The 20,849-nt window shown below is 43.1% G+C and overlaps 1 protein-coding gene across 1 annotated transcript; it reads left to right on the forward strand.

Moving 5' to 3' along the window:
- The first annotated feature begins 1,734 nt into the window (after positions 1-1,734).
- TRIM41 (tripartite motif containing 41) lies at positions 1,735-19,105 on the forward strand. Its single transcript, XM_063122178.1, has 6 exons — positions 1,735-2,993; positions 4,473-4,568; positions 7,166-7,396; positions 8,463-8,485; positions 11,511-11,638; positions 17,243-19,105. Exons 1-6 carry the CDS (start codon positions 2,037-2,039, stop codon positions 17,761-17,763), a joined length of 1,956 nt encoding a protein of 651 aa, XP_062978248.1. The 5' UTR covers positions 1,735-2,036; the 3' UTR covers positions 17,764-19,105.
- The last annotated feature ends 1,744 nt before the right edge of the window (positions 19,106-20,849 follow it).

The raw sequence follows: 20,849 nt of genomic DNA on the forward strand, positions 1-20,849 counted from the left end.
GAGATACTTATTTCCCCATAAAGCCATGGACAATACAGCCCTAGATATTATCTCTTTTCCCAGCCTGGTGACGTCAGGTTTTTTATCTTACCCACCAGACAGCACATTCCAGCAATTGTGGCATATAGATGAAAATTTGGCATGCCCAACAGTTGGCCAATTATCAGTCTGGATGGCTTTCCTCATAGACCATACCTTTTTAACTTTGTAATGTGCAGTTCTGCTCATAATACTCCCTATATGAATCAGATCATTTTCTCTATATACAGTTATATCCTACCAGCTATTCATGGCATTGTAATGACTTTAGGTTTAGTGTAAGTGGAGATACTATATGCCAAGCTGCACTGGCAGAAGGAGGGCACCTTAGTGAAACCTGGCTATCCAGCGCTGCCTGTCAATTTGACATGTACTTAGCTAATAGAAAATGAATATAATGTTGCAGTAACTCTTGCTGATCCCTGGCCAAATGAAAATATAGTACATTTCTGATAAAAGCTCACGCTGAAATTGTGGTAGAACTCCACACAAGATAGTTCTGTAGCTGGTTAACAAAAGCCACTGAAGAGGTTATTCTAACTCATCGTTTATAGACTTATTCCTTCCTGCCTTTTTTGCAAACTGACGATTGGAAAACTGTAACAATTTCCAGTTTGGTCTGTTGTAGCAAAAACACTTTGTGAATCTTGTGGGTAAATTCCTTCGCCTTCAAGGTGCCACAAAACGTTTTATTGAAAAACTGCTTGCAGATAGTTTCGTGTATTCTCTTTCTGCTCTAGCTAAATCTTTCTGTAAGAAGCAATCATGAAGGCAATCATGTCATTATTATTGCACTTATTCTCCCAGTCCCCTCTACAAACACAAACACGGTTATATTTATTGTTTCTCATGCCTTGCTTCAAACACGATGAAGGCCAACGAGATAAAAAAAGAAAGAAAAGGTTTTGCTGTCTACCCATCTTCCCCTCCTCTTCCTGCAGTCATGGTTCTTTCCTCACTCTCCCATTTTGCCCGCTTCCTACCACGTATTACATGTTTAAGGAGGGTTCAGTTCCCATCTGTAAAACTGACATTCTAACAATGCTTTGTTTTAGAAGAATAATTTTTATGTAATAATATTTAAACAGCAGGATGCTTTGCGGAGTTTCATAGGCAAGACTTGGGGAAGTAGGTGTCCTCCAAGGACCTTATAATCAAAAACCCGCAATTAAAAAGACCACAGAGGAAGGGGAGGGAGAGGAAGTGTGGCGTGAGATAAAGGTGCGCAAATGCAGCGACACTTCCGGGGGCCGACCATAATTATGTAAAAAGAGCCTTTTTCTATCTCTATGGTGCCGGCTTAGCTTGGAAGTGGAATCTTCTGGAACCACAAGACAGCCTTCCGGTGCATTTCCGGGAATCCTTCCTGTTAGTGACCATTGCGACGTTCGTTGTGGTGACGTCATTTACGTTATGCTCACGGGTCTCCGCCTCCTGTTTAAAATATGTACGTCCAGCCTCGCTCGCAGCCACCGACCACAGAGATTTGGTTGCGGGTAGAAAGGTGCCACGCGTTAAACGGAGCCTGGCGCAGTTCAGTGTCCATCGGTCGCCGCCCCGCACGCCCCCCCCCCCCGCCGTCGTAACATAGAGACGAGCCGAAGAAGCCTAGAAAGGCTCCTAGAATTTCCCCTTCAGTTCCGGTGTGAAGGCGTTTTAATCCCCATAGAGTCGCAGCTGATAGAGCGTCCCGTGGCTACTTCGGCGGTGGGAGTTCGGTCGCGGTCTTCGAGCCTGTTATTATTTCAGCGGGGCCGGAAGGGGCAGAGCGAGCTCGTCAGGGACAAGGGGGGCTTGGAGAACTGACGTACCTGCGGCCAGGAAGGAGAAAAGTAGCTGTAGGGTGTCTTTCCGAGTGTCATTGGACTGGAGAAGGTTCTGAGGGGAGGAGGAGAGAGTTGGAATCCTGGGATACTGACAGTAGGCCAGGGAAAGGCAGCCTGTGAGGGAGGGGAAGTGTTCTAGGAAGGGAGGCACAGGGGGGCATTTGGGATTCCATGGCAGCAGCAGCTGAGCCTGCAGGCAGTAGCTATAGGGCCCCCCCGAACCCTATGGCAACTCTGCATGAGGAGGCAGTCTGTGCCATCTGCCTAGACTATTTCATAGACCCGGTGTCCATCGGATGTGGCCACAATTTCTGCCGCGTCTGCATCACCAAGCTGTGGGGCTCGGGTGAAGGTCAGAGTGAGGAGGAAGGAGATGATGTGGGAGCATCTGGCTCAGATGGCGGGTATGGGCCTGGTTCTGAGGGCGCTGTGGACGATGGAGGAATAGATGACCTGGGACCTGAGGAAAATGGGGACGATGATGAAGATGGTGATCTGGAAGATGAGGCATACTTGTATGATGGAGACATGGGAGAAGAGGATGAGGATGTGTCCAGGGAGGAGTACGATGATGATGATCCTGAGCTGTGGGACGAAGGAGACTGGGACGAAGACCCTGGTTCAGACGACATGTGGGATGATGCCATGGGGAGTGATTTATTCTTTGATAATTATAATGATGTTGAGGATATCATGAATGAAGGAGAAGAACCAGAGGAAGAGGAAGAGTATACTGTGCCGGCAACTCCACCCACTCCCCCACAACGCCAGGCTTTTACTTGCCCCCAGTGCCGCAAAACTTTCCCCCATCGCAACTTCCGCCCCAACCTTCAGCTGGCCAATATGGTGCAGATCATCCGACAGTTGCATCCGCAGCCCTTCAAGCCCGTGATGGCAGCAATTGAGGCAGTGGAGTTGGCAGCAGCAGGGGATTCATCTGGAGCACCATCTGCTATAGCAGCAGATCAAACTCCAAGTATGGAGAGCACCCTGTGTGAGAAACACCAGGAGCCCCTCAAACTTTTCTGTGAGACAGATGAGGAGCCCATCTGTGTGGTGTGCAGGGAGTCCCGAACCCATAAACATCATAGCGTCATGCCACTGGAAGAAGTTGTGCAAGAATACAAGGTGCGTAGAAGGATGGAGCTATGGGAATGTTGGACTTGGTCAATAGGAGTCCATACTATTTATTTATATACTGCTCCATATCTAAAGTGTGGTGTAGTGGCTAAGGTGTTGGACTGGGAGTCGGGAGATCCGGGTTCTAGACCCCACTCGGCCATGGAAACCCACTGGGTGACTTTGCGTCAGTCACAGACTCTCAGCCCAACCTACCTCACAGGGTTGTTGTTGTGAGGTTAAAATGGAGAGGAGGATGTATGCCACGCGGGATATAAATGCAATAATAATAATAATAATAATAATGTAAAATAGATTCCAGAGTGGTCCACAAAATATGTGCCTTTTGGTTATAAAAGCACCTATGGTATGTGCTTTGTAAGGCAACTTCATATGTTATTTATTAACAATCTGGACTGCAACAATAAACAATAGCAGGGCATTAATGCTCCCTTGTTAATGCTTTGAAGATGAATGGACTTTTTCACATTTTGTTCCTGAAGTTAAGTTATATTTCAGGAAAATCTGTACTAACAACATGTGGAATTCCATGTTCCATTTTATGCAATTATGGAATTCCATGTTCCATTAGTGCATAAAGATTAGTGATGCATGTTTTATTTGCTATTAATAGTTGTGGTTTGTTTTATGTTTGGATGTGTGTGTTCTTATAACATTTTAAAGTGCTTTATCTGTTACGATATTTTGGGTTTTTATTACTTATAGAATCTAGAATTTTGCAGGTCAGATTTCTTAAGCACTGGTGTGTGGACTAGATACAGAAAGCTCAAGACTCTTGAAAGATGAAGTGTGTTGATGCATTTGCGCATGCATGTAGGTCAGTAGGAGCCCGAGGGAGAGGACAGAAGGATGAGAGACATGCTGAGCAATAGTTCTCCACTGGACACTCTGGTTTCTAATACTTTAGCAAAAATGCTCAATAAACTCTTTTGGGTTTTTTCTTCTTCCTTTAGTTGTAAAAGCTGAGTGATTCAAGATTTGCAGAAGTTGCTGCATTCTGTTACATAGGCTAGAAATCTGTTTATACCAGTTGTATCCAAGGTGACAATTTGGTGGCTATGAAGTTGGGGCAGGATGCAACTTCCTCCAAAATGGGTTTTGTACTAAATAAAAAAGGTTCTACCTAAGCTCCGACTCATAGAATCATAGATTAGTAGAGTTGGAAGGAGCCTATAAGTCCAACCCCCTACTCAGTGCAGGAATCCACCTTAAATAGAATCATAAAATAGTAGAGTTGGAAGAGGCATATCATACTAGTCCTGAAAATTATAATTTGCATTGTTTGTCCTACTTGCAGTGTCTATCTAATTTAAGTGCTGCAACAACTTTTATGGTTGAACACATCAAGATGTATTCTAGTTTTTGAACAGCCCAGAGTTCATTTTTGTGAACCACCCAGAGAGCTCCGGCTATTGGGCGGTATAGAAATGTAATAAATAAATAAATAGTTGTTGCTGTTTTTTAAAGGCCAAACTCCAGGGTCACTTGGATCCTCTCAAGAAGAAACTGGAGACTGTTCTGAAGCAGAAGTCAAGTGAAGAGGAAAAGATAGCCGATCTCAAGGTATATGAGAAGCTTACCTTAATTCTCCTTCTACAATCTGAACTAGCCATTCTCTTGTTTGACTGGCTGACCACCTTGTCCTTAGTGTGTTGCTAATTGGAGCACACATATCCTTGATGAAAAAGGTTAAGAGTCTCGTTTTTTGGCCTGAGGAACAGAAGAATATTGTCTTTGGGAGTCATGGCCTTGAAGTTGGGGGTTCTTAGGGCTAGAAAACCTAAATTCGTAATTGATGCACCTGGGGTTTGTTCTGAACCATAGGGAAACTCTGTGCACCCTAAACAGGCTTACTTTGCATGTGTACTGTGGGAGTGAGTCTTGTTAGATACCAGAACTTATCTGCCAACATCAAAGATTGTGTGATTCATGTGCAATGGACCATGGGAGAACTTCCAGGTACTAGCTGCTAATCGGATAGAATCAATGATATTGGAATTGGTTTAGATGTTTCAGTTCAAACATAATAGTTTTCTGTTTTATGATTTCCTTAATACACCTTATTGCCCACCCAGAGATAGCGTTACAGCAAGCTTCTGGGTCCTACCTAGGAGGAACCCTTTACCCCCCATAAATGATAAAATAAGCTAGGTTTGCTCTGCATATTTTATTACTTTCCAGAATGTGTTATTGTAAAATGTATAATCTTTAAGGCTGATGTCCAGTTAAAAAGAAATATTAATCAATGAATCACGTGAGTTTTGATTGGTTGATTAAAGATGTAATCCTATGCAAGTTTAGACAGAAATAAGTGCTACAACTCCCAGCCTCCCCCAGCGAATGGACTCATTTCTGTCTAAATTTGCATAGGATTGCATCTTAAATTTGCATTCAACAAAAACAAGATTTCTGAAGGGAGGAAAAGGGCTTGGTTTTTATATGATGGACTCATGTCACATAGGTGACATCTTGAAGAAACATTTCCTTGTCTATGAGAGAAAAGGGGAAATATCTTTTCTGAGTTGTTGTCTGTCATCTTCTGTTTTCCTAAGCTGTTGTACCAACAATAATGTAACATTTAAGAACAAATAATGTAACATTTAAAAGCAATCAGTTGCACTTTTTTAGTTGATCAAAATGTTAATTAGTTAAAAAACACTATAGCCCTAGTCACCTTGTTTCAGTGGAGAATCCAGGATCCATGCATTTACTATAGGCAGCATTCGGATGACACATTGCTCAATGCAGTGTGAAAACTCCACTCAGTGGTTGAGTTTTTTATGGGCACTCCCCACATGACATGTTGTAACTCCACTGTTGCATGACTCTGGGCCACCGTGGAGTTGAGTTCAATTCAACATGTCATTTGATTGACAATTCCGCCTCCCTCTCTCCTACCCCTAGTCTTCCCAATGGTATCCCATCAAACATTGCTGCAAAAAATCTCAGCGGCCATAGCAAAACAGCAACGTCAACACTCCTCCACCACTGGCTCCTTCACCGTTGTGGGTGTTTCACCCAACCCTCCACTCACGGCCATGTTCTCCCAGATGCAGTGCAGAATTCCCAGTCCACCATCACCCAACCTGGGTTTTATCAGCATTGACCACGTTTTTGCCACGTTATCATCATGCCCCTTCCTCCATGTGGACGTTCAAAACAATCTACTCCCCCCCCTTCGATTGTTCTCCCATGCTGCTCCCAACCCCTTTTACACAAAGCTACAAGAAATGGCCAGCCGAATGGCACCCCTGGGCACCTTCCCCCTCTTCAAGTCCCCCACCTTCTTCTCCCTCTCATGTCTTCTGGGCAGATGCCACAAACACCTCTTTCCCAGTCCTCAAGAAATTGGGAAGGAGAAGGTGGGGGACTTGAAGAGGAGAGAAAGAGTGGGGGAAGGTGCCCAGGAGGGCGCCGTTTTGCTGGCGATGTCTTGCAGCTTTGTGTAAAAGGGGTTGGGGGTGGCAGGGGAGAAAGATCGGACTGTTCTGCAGCGGCGAGATTGTAGAGGGATGATCAGACGCATTTCAGTGGCAGGAGAAGGCAATAAGGCAGATGGGGAGAGCCCATCATCAGTTCAGAAAAAGATGCTGATGCTGAGAAGTGGCTGCACACATGGAGGGTGAGGTAATATTGTGTTGTGGCTGTGTGCGAAATCTGTTGTTAGGTAGAATTTAGAATCTAGTTGTGGCAGCTCTGCTAGAGTGGCACTCACTCTTTTTGCCGCTCTTGCCAGGGAACTCTGTAGCCAGTGAGAAAAGTCAACACAATGCAACAGAAAACTCCATGGAGCCTGCCACACAGCACGCAATGCAATGGTTGTGCAGGGACTCTCCTCTGCACAGCGTGAATATTCTGCGTGGAGTGTTTTCCCAAAAAAACTCCACTGTGGGGTAGAGTTTTCCTGCCAGACGACACATTTCTCAACGGAGGTGTAAAAACTCCATGGTGGAGTTCTAAAACCACCGTTGACTAACGTGTTATCCAAACCGAGCCTATGAATACTGTTCCTCATAATAATGACTTTATTGGAACCTAATTCCTGATAAGGAAGGTGGTATGTAAATTCATTGTGCTTTGCAGTGAGTAAGGGTATTTCCAAACGTCTGCTCCAGCCAACATCAACCTTGCCTTCCTTGTCCTCTTCTGCCTTCCCGCAGAACAAGATGAAGCTTGATATGAAAGAGTTTGAGTCAGACTTTGAGCGGCTGCACCAGTTCCTCGTCGGAGAACAGGCACTGCTGCTGCACCAGCTGGAGGACCGCTATGAGCTGATGCTGGCCAGCCAGAGTAGCAACATCACCCACCTCGAGGAGCAAGGTGCTGCACTCAACCGCCTCATTTCTGAAGCTGAAGACAAGAGCAAACAGGATGGTTTGCAGTTGCTCAAGGTGACATCTCCATTTGCCTGGGTTCAGGGTTGCTGCTGGCTAGGAATTGTAGCATTGTGATTTAGAAGTGGTGTAGTGACCTTGGACGTGAGTCTCTAAATGTTGGGGTAGTTGCAAAGTTCCAAAAGCTGCCTGGCCAGTTCCAGGTGATGAGTTCGCATATGAAAATCCTGATACTCAAAGGCTCAGTTCAGACAACACGTTAGTCAACGCAGTGTGAAAACTCCATTCAATGGTTGAGTTTTTAGGAGGTACTCCCCACACACGTTCTAACTCCACTCTTGGGTGACTGTGGGCTACTGTGGAGTTGAGTAAAGTCCATCGTGACATTTGATTGACAGTTCTTCTGCCTTCTCTCCTCCCCCGGTTCTACTGATGGTATCCCATCAGCCATTGCTGCAAAACCCCCACAATCCTGACTGATCTCCTAGAGCCACACTCGCTCCTTTTTCCACTCTTGCCAGGGGACTCTGTAGCCAGTGGGAAAAGCCAACGCAGTGGAAAACTCCACGGAGCCCTCCACACAATATGCAATACAACAGTTGTGCAGGAACTGTCCTCTGCACAGCGTGGAGTGTTTTTTTTAAAAAACAACAACAACACTCCACCATGGTGTGGAGTTTTCCCACCAGACAACACATTTCTCAACAGTGGTGTGAAAACCCCACTATGGAGTTCTAAAACCACAGTTGAGAAATGTGTTGTCTGAACTGAGCCAAAGACTGATGTTTAAGACAGGTGTGGGAAACAGTAATGTTGAAGTTGGTCACTGGAAGACTCTAAGGGGACTAGACTTTACAACCTCCCTGGGCCTATAACCCTATGATCTGGTCTTCTCAGGGAGTAAAGAAGTATCATCCAACACACATTTCTTTTTCTGGTCTTGAAAGACACCTCTGCATGTCCAGTAAAACCTGTAGCTTCTTTTAAGGTGAAGACAGGCCATTTCCCAGTAAGCTTGGGAAATGGCCTGTCTTCACCTTAAAAGAAGCTACAGGTTTTAAATTTTATTTCGTTGCTCCCACATTACCTGTCTTTTTAATCTATGTTTTCCTCCTTTTTCTAGGACTTCAAAGGCACTTTAGTCAGGTTGGTTGAGTTTCTTATTCTGCTTCTGCTTTAAATTTCTCACTGATTTGTGGTTTATAGGTAGCCTGGGTGCATCTGTAAAGTCTCTTTAGGACGTAGTGGCTTGCCACAGGCTCCTTTGAGCAAATTCTATGGGTGATAAGAGATCTGATACTCTATAGTACTATTTCCTCAAGGAAGGTTGCACTAAATCTAAAGGTATCTTCAGCCTCTTTAGTATTATATGAGCTGAGGTTCTCAAATTTTGTCATCAACTGCCCATCACAGGGGGGAAAATACACCTGAGGGAATGGTCTGAAGATACATGAAAGTAAGGAAGTTAAAGAAATAGGTTAAAATACAGTTTTATAAATTAAATTATAATATTAAAATAACATATACAGAGCATTCTATCACATGTACAATAATACAGCAAAACAATCAAACAGCTGGACAGAAAATGCTCAGTGGAGTTATTCCCTTTGGCCAGATGCGTTTCAACACAGGGTCTTCTTCAATGGCCAGTGTGCCAAGCTGGTTGGTACCAAGGGCTATTTTTTTCTGAGGACTGACTTAGAAGTTCCAAATAGTAAAACAAATAAATCAGATGTCACTTCCCACAGTATAATTCCAAATATTTAAAGGAAGCCCATACGAGGTACTCCAAACAGCCTCTGCTCAAGCACGATAATGCCCACACTCACCCAACAGTGGAGTTAGACCCTGTGTCTGCTTTCATTTATATTGTATTAGGTTAAGGTTACCACCTCTTTGTTGCATCTGAAGATACATGATGATGCTGAAGATACCATGCTGAAGCTAAGTAGGTTTGGGACATGAATATTTACATGAAACCGCTGGGAGAGATCATCCAGAGGCATGGGGCAGGGTGCTATCAGTATGGTGATGACACCCAGATATATTTCTCTATGCCTTCGACACCAGCGTCAGCTAAGGATAACGTGTCTCCTCTGAGTGAATGCTTGGAGGCGGTAATGGGCTGGATGAGGAAAAACAAACTGAAGCTGAATCCAGACAAGATGGAGGTGCTCACTGTCAAAGGCCACAACCTGGGTTTAGAGGTGTGTCAACCAGTTCTGGATGGGGTTACACTCCCCCCTGAAAGACTGTGTTCGCAGCTTGGGGGGTGCTTCTGGATCCGTCGCTCCAAATGACAGCTCAGATAGATGCGACGGCCAGGAGTGCCTACTATCAGCTTTGGCTGATATGCTAGCTGCGCCCCTTATTTATTTATTTATTTATTACATTTTTATACCGCCCAATAACCGAAGCTATCTGGGTGGTTCACAAAAATTAAAACCATAATAAAACAACCAACAGGTTAACAGCACAAATTCCAACCCTTCCTAGAGTTGGACAACCTAAAGATGGTAGTGCATGCGCTGGTAACTTTGAGGTGTCGCTTCTGCAATGCGCTCTACATAGGGCTACCCTTGTGCCTAGTCTGGAAACCTCAACTAGTTCAAAATATGACAGCCAGGCTGGTCACCAGTACACCTTGGGGCGACCACATTACACCAGTTTTAAAATCTCTTCACTGGCTGCCAATTAGTTTCCGTGCGAAATACAAAGTGTTGGTTATCGCCTTTAAAGCCCTACATGGTTTGGGTCCAGGCTACCTGCTGGATCGCCTTCTCCCGTACAATCCGCCCTGCACACTTAGGTCCTCTGGGAAAAATCTACTTCACTCAGCCAAAGTTAGGCTGACAAGTATTACCCAAAGGACCTTCTCTTCTGCTGCTCCCAGACTGGAATGGCCTGCCGGAGGAGACTCGTCAACTTAACAGTCTTTTAGCATTTAAGAAAGCTATAAAAACTGATCTCTTCCGGCAGGCCTATCTAGTGGAATTTTAGAGTGTTTTAATATATACTATACTTTTATATATTTTATACTTATTGTTGCTCCCCACCTTGATCCAAATGGAGAAGTGGGTAAGAATTATTATTATTATTATTATTATTATTATTATTATTATTAGACAGTGTTGCCTGGGAATTCTTTGTAGACTAGAGTTCTTTTATGGAAAAAAGGTAGGGTATAATTTATTCTTTTCAACTGTTCTAGGATAGAACCATCATGAAATCGGTAAAGAGCAACTAGAATTATTCTAATAGTTGCTGCAGTGTGGCCTCGCTAGCTGCTGCTCTATAAACCCACAATCTGCATCAAACATTTTTCACAGTGAATTAGTCTAAACAAAGTCTATAACTATGTTTAACTCCCGCCAAGTCAAGGGATGACAGACTAAATTTAAATAATAAATGGCAGCTATGTGGATATTCATGCACATACTAAAGACCTATCCCATAATTTCCACTCTCTGTCAAGAGAGGCTAACATTTGTGTAAGCTGTTAGATACCTAGAGCCTACACGACTACAGAGCTAGGATAGGGCCCAGAGAACTGATATGTATTTCAGTGGTGTGTGACGCCTTGCTTAGGAGTGCTTTTTGTTGCAAAGCAGTTGTTGCTGTTAGCATGGGATTATTTAAACATACCCTGGTAATTGATGGAACGAAAATGTTTGCGCTTACTGTTACAAAGAGCAGAATATAAGAGGGGTAGGGTTGAAATCTTTGCATGTATATGGACAGAATTTTTTGAAGACTGTGGAGAAACAGGTTCCTTGTGGGATGCAAAAAGACAACTATTACGACATACCTTTCAAACCTCTCCAACAATATTTTTTCTTCTTTTGCCCTTCCTCTACTTTCCTTCACTTAGTTTGCAATCCTGTACCTACTTATATTGGAGTAAGCCCCATTAAACTCAGGGACTTACTTCTGAATAGGCATTTATAAGTTTGCACTGTTAATCACCTTGTTTCTATTCCCTCTCTTGTGTTAAAGTAAATACCTGGGGGGTGGAATTAGGAAGGAGGAGGTTGGAGGAGGCTGGAAGGGCTGAGTTTGGAATAATTCCGTGTACCAATGTGTTGCATTTCCACTTCTGAGCCAATGCTTCACCTGCTGGTTGCCATCTCCATTCCTTATGTGTTGGCTGTCTGCATGATCACCTTGCCAGGTGTGAGAATATTAAGTTCCAGGATCCAGAGATGGTACCAGTGGACACCGGAAAGAAATACCGGAACTACTTCCTTCTAGACATCTTAATGAGGAAGATGGAGAAGATCTTCTGCAAAGCCCCTCAAGGTAAAAGGGGGCCCTGGCTCCTTTCCTCCTGCTTTTGGGTTGCTTGGTGCTGTAGGTTATGAATGGAGTTACAGAATATGGACTAGCTTCCTATAGCCTATATAGCACTGCCGTGCGGCTAGGAATCTCCTTTTGTGAAGTAAGATTATGAAATGCAGGAAACAACTGGTGCTTCTCAGTGGTGCACTAGATGCTATGCAGAAATGACATAGTCCTTGCCCAGAGGGCTTAAAAACTGGTTGTTGTTTTTTAGATTTTTGCATCCTGATTTATTAATGAAATTGGTCTATAAGAATCTGGGACTGTTAAGTCCTTATCCGGCTTTGGAATTAATATAATTAATGATTGTTCCCACGATGGTGGTATCTTCTCTCCTTTTATAATTCCATTATATAATTTCATTAATTTTGGTACCAACATTTTTTTAAATGTTTTATAATATTCAGATCCCAACCCATCTAACCCTGGGGATTTACCCCCTCTCAATTTCTCAATAGCTTCCTCTATTTCCTTTTGAGATACATCCTTTTCCATTAAATCTTTATCCTCTTCTATTAGACCCTTCTTGATATATTTATCTATATATCTCTCCATCTTCATCTTTAGTGTGTCTTTCTCTTTATATAATTCTTGGTAAAATTCCTGAAATATCTTTATTTTCTATTTCATAATACTACATGGTTTTCCTAATTTGTCCTTCACTATCCCTATTGAATTCTTTAACTTTTCCTTTTGTGTGAGTCTCGCTAGCACCTTTGAGTTTTTATTACTATTCTCGAAATACTCTCTTTTCATGTAAATCAAATTCTTCTGTACTTCCTCTAAATTCTTATTTTCTAATTCTTTCTTCTTTGCTTGTAATTCTAACAATATTTGTTTATTTCTGCTTTGCAAATATTCTTTTTCCAACTTCTTAATCCCTTCCTCTAAGTTTTTCTGTATTCCCTCTTGTTGCCTCCTTAAATTACTCTAATACAGATTAAATTTCTCTAATACAGATCCCTCTAGTCACAGCCTTCATTGTATCCCACACAACTGATGGTGAACTTCCCCCATTTTCGTTAATTTCCCATATTTCTGACATTTCTTTCTGCATTTTTTCTACAACCTTATCATATTTTAAAATCCTAATGTTCATCTTCCATCTATTCGCTTCCCTATAGTCTCTTTTGACTTTAAAGTCAAGGCTTACCAATGCATGGTCAGTTACTTTATTTACCCCTACTTTCATATTACACACCTTTATTGCTAGATCCTTTGAGACAAAAATATGATCTATCCTGGAAAAAGTTTTATGAACTGGAGAATAATACGTAAAACCTGGTTCCCCCCTACTGATTAAACGCCACCCATCCACATAATCCTTCTCTTTTATCATTTTATTTAGAATTGTGATATTATTTCTTATCTCAAACCTGGTAGGATTGGACCTATCTACCCTGTTATCCATAACCATATTAAAATCTCCAGCTAAAATAACATAACCTCTTTTAAATTCATCTATTTCCTTAAACAGTTCTTTAAAACATTCTTTTTGTCTCTCATTTGGGGCATATACATTTATTAAAGTATAATAATTACCTTCCAGTTGCTCTTGTATCATAATAAATCTCCCTTTATCATCCTTTTTACTCTTTTCCACATTAAATCCACTTTTCTTCGAGATTATTATAGCTACCCCATTTTTTTTGAAGTCCCCAAGGACTTTTCATAGCACCTTGACCATTTTAAACGTATTTCATTCATACCTTAGCTTGATGTGTTTCCTGTAGAAAGATAAATTGCTCAATTCTCTTCCTTTCAACAATTGCCCCCAGACCTTTGACATTGAGTGTTGAAATTCATATCTTCTTATCCATATGCTTTTTGATTAAGTTCTTTTAGATCCCGTGTGCCCACCCACATTTGTAACAGAAACATAATTTTTAACATATAACAACACATAAACACTACTTTAATACCCTCCCTCCCCCCCCCCTCTGCTCCGTGGTTGTAACACCCCGGTCATGGTCAACCAACCCTAAAGGGTGTGTGTGATGAAGCCCACAGTTCTGATACGGCAAGCATTTTACTCATTTTTTATTATTGTTATCTCCCTCTTATTGACGCTTTATTCCCCACTTGGGCCTGGACCTTCTCCCTCTCCTTCTTGCTGAGGTGAAAAATCACTGTCCACCCCCAGATTTCTCAGCAGCTCCAATCCCTGCTCCAGCGATGTTACTATGTGCTGTTTTCTATCTCGCGTAAATCTCAGGAACACCGGATAACCCCATGAGTAAGCAATGCCCACCCGCTTAAGCTTTGCCAAAATTAGTTTTACGCTTCTCCTCCAAAGGATAGTTTGCTGACAAAGATCGTTGTAGATTTGGACTGGTGTTTCTTGAAACTTCAGCGTTGTTATTGATCTCAATTTTTTCATCAGTTGCTCCTTCTTATAATAATTGCCAAATTTAACCAAAATATCTCTTGGCATGGCTCTTGATCTGTTTCCAGCTACTCTATGAATTCTGTCTATATCCTGTTGATTTATATCCAAATCTGGAACCAGCTTTTTGAACCATCCTAGAATACTGGATCTCAAATTTTCTCCTTGTATTTCTGGAAGAAATTTAATTCGAATATTTCCTCTTTGTTCTTGGTCTTCCAAACGATTCAGCCTCTTCTCATACAGATCAAATTTAATATTTTGCTCAGTTAGCTGTTGTTCATTCAGATCCACTTTTTTTGATATTTGATTAATTTCTGTTTTAATCTCTTTAACATCTTTCTCTGCTTTCACAACCGATGTAGATTTTCCATCTTTTTAAACACTTCTTCCTTAATTGATTTCATTTCTTGAAGCACTGCCTCATTATTACTTTTGATGAATTCTTTCAAATTCTTCTGCAGTTCATCAAGTGCTGATTTTGGCCCAATGCCAGCTTCTGCCGCCATCTTTTCACTCTGCTGTTGTTCACTGTTTTGTTTATTTCCCAGACTGTTTTCTTCCCCGTTACTGTTACTGGGAATGTCAACTTTAAACAATCTGGCTGCCGAATGATCTGAGGGGTGTGACTTCTCTCTCACCCAAGTGGGATTTTTAGATTTATTCTTCCTTTTTGGCATTTAATCCTCCGACACTCTTCTAATTACTGAGCGGAAGTCGATCACATCAACAAATCACAACTTCTTGATCCTTCCTTCGCCTCAGTAAACCTTCACCTCAGAGTTATTTAATACTTTTATCTTTATTACTTCTAGATAGTGAATAATTACTGTCTCTGCCTCCGGTAACGCTGTGATTTATATTTTGAAAGTTTCCCTTTGGAGCTGCTCGGAAATCTTCAAAGTGAAACTGACCCTCCCGCAGCTCACTGAGAGACATTTCAACTTATCCGCTTACAAAAATATTTCACCATTCATTATTAAAGACAGTACTCACATAATTGCCAGTTAGGAAGAAAATTAGGAAGAGATAATTACGTTTCTTGGCTTCCTTCTCTGGAACTGAGAAAAAAGGCTACCGCTACATTGAACCGTCAGGCTCCGCCCCCAGGGCTTAAAAACTGTTAGATGAACAAGACTTTGGATGGGGAGGAGAAGAGAGGTCAGGAATTGACAATGAGATGTTTGGATGGGGGAAGAATTGTGTGGAGTAGCAGTGGTGGACCTGGAGCAAGGGGGTTATGGGAAGGCTGCATTAAAGAAACGTATTTTAGTGCTCCATTTTACTGCTCGTTTATTGTAGTTGGAGGTGTTTTAATGTTGCGTTTTAATAGTTTTTTTTAATGTTGCGAACTGCTGAGAGTTTCTATTATATTCAGTGGTATAGAAAGGTTATAAATAAAATAAGTAATAAATAAATAAGATGAAAGGTCTGATGAAAAGAGAAGAGGGCTGTTTAAGGCATAAAGTGGTGCGATAGGAGACCTGGAGGTGGGAATGGGTGACGGAGACCACTGGGGACTGGTTGGAGGCTGTGACTGCAAAGGGAAGGCAAAGGAGGTGGTAGTTGGAGAGGTGGGGTGGGACAGAGAGCCAACAACTTCAGAATTAAGGACAAGAACTTCAGAAATCCCATATGCCTCTTACAGTGCTGATGTAGCATACTGGGTGAGATGTGAGCCAGGAAGTGTCACCAAACCATGAACTCGGAAGATGGCCCTTAGGCAAGTGTATATCATACAGTCCTCCAACTGTAGTGTGTGTATAATACCTAGCCTATCTTACAGGGGATTTGTAAGAGTTATTGAAAATGCATGTGAAATGGTCTGAATATTCAGTGTTCTGAAGAATTCTGATTTATCACTAACAAGCCAGTGGCCCCATTCAGAAGACACCTTAAACCATGGCTTTAACCACAGTGGTTAAGCCAGAAAGCCAAGCTGTGTTCAGAAGACACCTTAAACCACGGCTTTAACCACAGTGAATAAAGCAAAAAGCCTTGTTCACCGTGGTTAAAACGTGATTTAAGGTGTCTTCTGAATGGGGCCAGTGTGCTGGTGCATGCTGCTTGCTTGCTTCCAGTTGGCTCCTCCTGAAAGCAGGAGCAGCTAAGTAAACAGTGGACCTTCCTTCCATGATGTGTTTGTTCATGATGTGTGAACTAGGAACTCTGGTTTGTTTCTCCCCAGAGAAGCCAGAATTGTAAGCTGTAGTTTGTTCTTGGTTTATGGCACTGGCTTTTCTGGGGAGAGACAAGCCAGAGTTCCTGGTTTGCACGTTACAGGAATCTAACTACGGACAAAAGGATGTACTAGACCTGTCTACTGGTTCCTCTTCTCTTCAGTCCGTATGTAAACAATGTGGTTTAGTAGTTTACAATCATCACATTTTCCTGCTCATAAAATATCCATTGTGTTGTCCATGGGCAACATGGTCCTGCTTCCTTTCAGACAAATATGGGATAAGATCCCTACGAAAGGCCTGTGGGGCAATGTGTTGTAAAGAACATAATGTAAAATATGCCAAGACAAAAGTAATTGTGTTTGGACTATGTCCTCACAAGCACTGATGGCCATTAGATGGGTTGTCTTGGTACATGACTAATTCCTGGAGTTGCCACTCAGCTACTTTTGTATAAAAGGCTTCAAAACCGACCGTATTTGCACAATGCACAAAATTTTCATACTCTTATTTTGGTTGTACATGACAGATATATCTAGATATAGATATAGATATATAGATAGATATTCCTCTAGTTGAAGAGGGATGGGTCAGCAATCGTTAGAGGCAGGAACTAGGGTCCTAGGGGAATTCCACGCTGGTGAGGCAAGCTAAGGAACCTCTCTGCCCAATAGAATCTCCACCTGGATAACTGCATTCTGAGCTTACTGGCAAGCAGCGTCTCTCCTCTTTAAATGTTCTCCATGCCATATCGCTAGAAACTTGTTAAAATTAACATCTGAGCTTGTCCAGGAATGTGAGAGGAAAGCAGTGCCATACCAGAGACATGGGTCCACCGATCCATTGAAGTAGAAACACTGCTACCTTCCCTGGGCCGTTTGGAAAGGGCAGGCGGTGAATCTTAGGAAACTATATGGTCAATCCATCTTATTTATACAAAGAACAAATACCCAACTTCCTGTTTATGGTTTTCTTGCTCTCTTCCTTTCTCACCCATAGCTGATTTGACCCTGGACCCCGAGACGGCTCACCCACGGCTCACCCTTTCCTCGGACTGCCGCAGTGTCCGGCTGGGGGAGCGCTGGCGAGACCTACCTGATAACCCCAAACGTTTCGACTCCGACTACTGTGTGCTGGCCTTGCAAGGCTTCACTGATGGCCGACATTACTGGGAGGTGGAGGTGGGGGGCCGACGGGGGTGGGCTGTGGGGGCAGCCCGGGAATCGGCCCGACGCAAAGAGAAGTCCAATGGTGGTCCCCACCAGAAACGGGAGATCTGGTGTGTGGGGACCAACGGCAAGAAGTACCAGGCTCTGACCACCACCGAGCAGACGTCCCTTTCTCCCACTGAGAAGCTCCGTCGCTTCTGTGTCTACCTGGATTATGAGCGGGGCCAGCTGGGTTTCTACAACGCTGAAAGCATGGCCCATATCCACACCTTCAATGCCTCATTCCGCGAGCGCATCTTCCCCTTCTTCCGCATCCTTTCGAAGGGGACCCGCATCAAAATCTGCAATTGATACCGTCGCTGGTGTTGCTCTTGCTGTTGCACGTAGCTAGATTTTCTCCCCAACAAGGCCTCCACCTCACGATAAGTCCTCCTGTCCCAGCTGATCATCTCTGACGAGAGATCCCTAATCCTCATTGCTCTTGGACATTGGTGGGTTCCTTCTCTTTCTCACTTTGTGAGTTCACTGTGGTGTGGTGTGGCAGGGATTCTCTCCTTCTACGGATCCATCATTGCACAGTTGTCCTTCCACAGTGCTTGACCAGATCTGATTTTCTTTTTCTCTTGTGGCTTAGAGCCACCCTAGCATGAACTTCTCTCTCTCCCTTCAACTTTGGGTTTCTGATGGTTGCTGACTACATCACTCTTCCATCCTCTCCTCAAGGATCTCTTGTGTCCTTGATCTCTCTAACTTCTCTGAAGGAATATGTGTTGACGATTATTCAGCCTGTGGTTTTCTGGCTGTGCTTGGTGGGATCTGCCATGGCACGGTGACTGGGACAAAGCAGTCCAAGGCTAGTCGCTGACATTCCAAAGCCACTTGAACCTGCTTAAGCCAGGCACTTGAGACTGATTGGGTGCCCGATTGTCTTAACTTCTTTGAATGTTGGTGCCCAAACAGGTTGACTGGTCCCAACATGTTCTTGGAGCTGTAGCCTATCCATGCTGTAAAACCTGTTCTGTTTCTGTCTTGCTGTCCAAGACCAGCGATCTTCCTGCAGATCCTGAAACAACTTCATGGCAGTGTCTGCGCCTGAATATCCTATCTGGTTTTCAGACCCCAGGCTCCTTCAATTGCCCTGATGTCTACTTTTTGATCTCCTATTTTTTCTCTTTATTTACTAAGATCAGATTTAAAAACAACCACCAGTACCACCATTTCTGTCCCACTGCTCTGTGTGTGTGGTTTGATGTAATGTCCCAGCTGTTTGTCTCCCATTGTGTGATGTGATCCCTACCCCTTTTGACTACAGGGGGAAGGAAGTCTTTAACAATATTGCTAATGTGATGTTCAGGCCATTTGAGGGCAATGACAGATGTAAACGCTGCTGTGTTCTTGGATGTCATTGGCGGACCCTGGCTGTACGGATGAATTTAACCCCACCCACCCCTGGCTTAGCTAACTTATTTTAAATAGCTTCCCCATCACTCCAGACTTGCCATGCGGAATCCTTCTCTCCCATCCTGCAAACCACTGGGGGCTTTAGCTGTGCCAGCTGTATATGTTGTTTTTCTGATTCTTTTTGGCATTAGAGCTCCTTTTGAACTATTTTTCGCTAAAAAAAAAAAAGACTTAAAATGGAGATCTAGTTTTTTGGGAAAAGTTGAGAGAAATAAATCAATCAATTGTACAAGTTGTCTTTTGCTTTTATGGTCTGTTCAAACGTTGAAAACAGTCAAGATGCAGTTCATGCTCCCAGAAGAAATTAGGTTCCTGAGATGAAAATCCCGAGTTTTCAATAAACACACTACATTTCTACTTTTTCATGCTTGCAAAAAGAAATGAAATTGGAACCTTGTGCAACTGGCCAGCCCACCTTTTCCTCAGAGAAGGATCGCCCATTTCTAAGCTTTTTTTCAGTGATGAGTAGTAACCTCCTGCTAATGAAAACTTATGAGTTTGGCTGTGAGCGTGGTATAGAAATGTAATAAACAAACCCATAGAAGGTCTTAATAATATTAGATGCTGCACTTGTGCAATGAAGCCGTGGACACAAACTATTCACATACCCCTAAGGTAAGGCTGCCTACTTGATTTCTTCATCATTCCGTGAAACTATATTACACAAAGCTTACGCAGCACTTTGCCCAGTCCTTCCCCTTGTGAGTGTCCTATCAAAGCCCCAATCAAAGAAAATTTACCACTCATGAGGGTCTCCTGTTCACTAGGATGTTGCTAAACTGGTAATTCCACTCATTGTGTTTTTAACCATATATTCCAGTCCCAGCACTGTCTAGGGGCTATTTGTGGAAATCACAATGGTTCCCAGGAGCGAAGGAATGAAAGCTTCAGGTATCTCAAATTTAACCATTGTTTTAAGGGGTGGAGCATCATTAGGAAGCATCCCCTTGTCTCAGGACATTTCGCAGGCAGCCTGCCACTCCCAACCATAAATCCCCAGCATAAAGACACTTGTTTTTCTTCCAAATATAACCTCATCTTACACACTGTGTCCCATAGAATACCACATCCTATTAAAGAGCATATACCATCCAACTGACAGATACCATTGGGACAGTTTTGCAATCATAACCTGAAGGTCTTCACTTGGCATCTGAACATAAACAGTAAAAACACCAGGCAGATCTCCATGGGAAGATTGTTCTACAGATGGGGGGGCGGGGAGGGAGACCACTACAAAGAAGACTTCGTAGCATCCCGATGTTCTCTCTCAGATTCTGTTCCTGGCTAATAGACCTTCCTGTCATGCATTCGGCTCTCCCTTTTCTAATGTCATCTAAACTAGTTGCTGCTGTGGGGAAACAAATTCCATACATTTTGCATTGCGCACAGAACTTCCTTTTGTCTGTATGTCTAATCTCCTGCCAATTGATGCCATCATGCAGCCCCAAGTTCTAGTTTTTTGAGGAGAGGAGAAACAACTCTAGCCATGTTCTCCACACCACACTTAATTTTAAAAGCCTCTCATTTCCCCTCCAGGCAGAGCAATCCTACGAGGAGGTGGTTGTGGGAGGCCCAAGTGTGGCAGGAGGGTCTGTCCCAACAGCCTGCTGGGCTTGCAACAGCTAGGGCAAAAGAAGGGCCTTTCCCTCCCCCACCCCTTTTCTTTGGTTTATTGTCACTAGTTCAGGGGACATGTTCAGGAAATGACAGGCACATCCAGATCTGTGCCCCCCTTTGCACTTATTGATAGCAGAACAGCCAGTCCAGGGAGGACCTCAGTATCCTGTGTCTCAGAAGCCTATAGTATCCTATATCTCCTGGGTGACGCTCCCAAGGACTAAGAGATTGCAGCCTTCATCAGCATTTCTCTACAATAAAGTACTTTAGCATTTCCTCAGGGAGAAGTTGCATCTAACCCCTGACCATTTTGCTTCTTCTTCGTGGTCTCTGTGCATCACACATATGGGGCTCTG

This window comes from Elgaria multicarinata, chromosome 3 (assembly GCF_023053635.1).
Source record: "Elgaria multicarinata webbii isolate HBS135686 ecotype San Diego chromosome 3, rElgMul1.1.pri, whole genome shotgun sequence".
Lineage (NCBI taxonomy): Eukaryota > Metazoa > Chordata > Lepidosauria > Squamata > Anguidae > Elgaria > Elgaria multicarinata.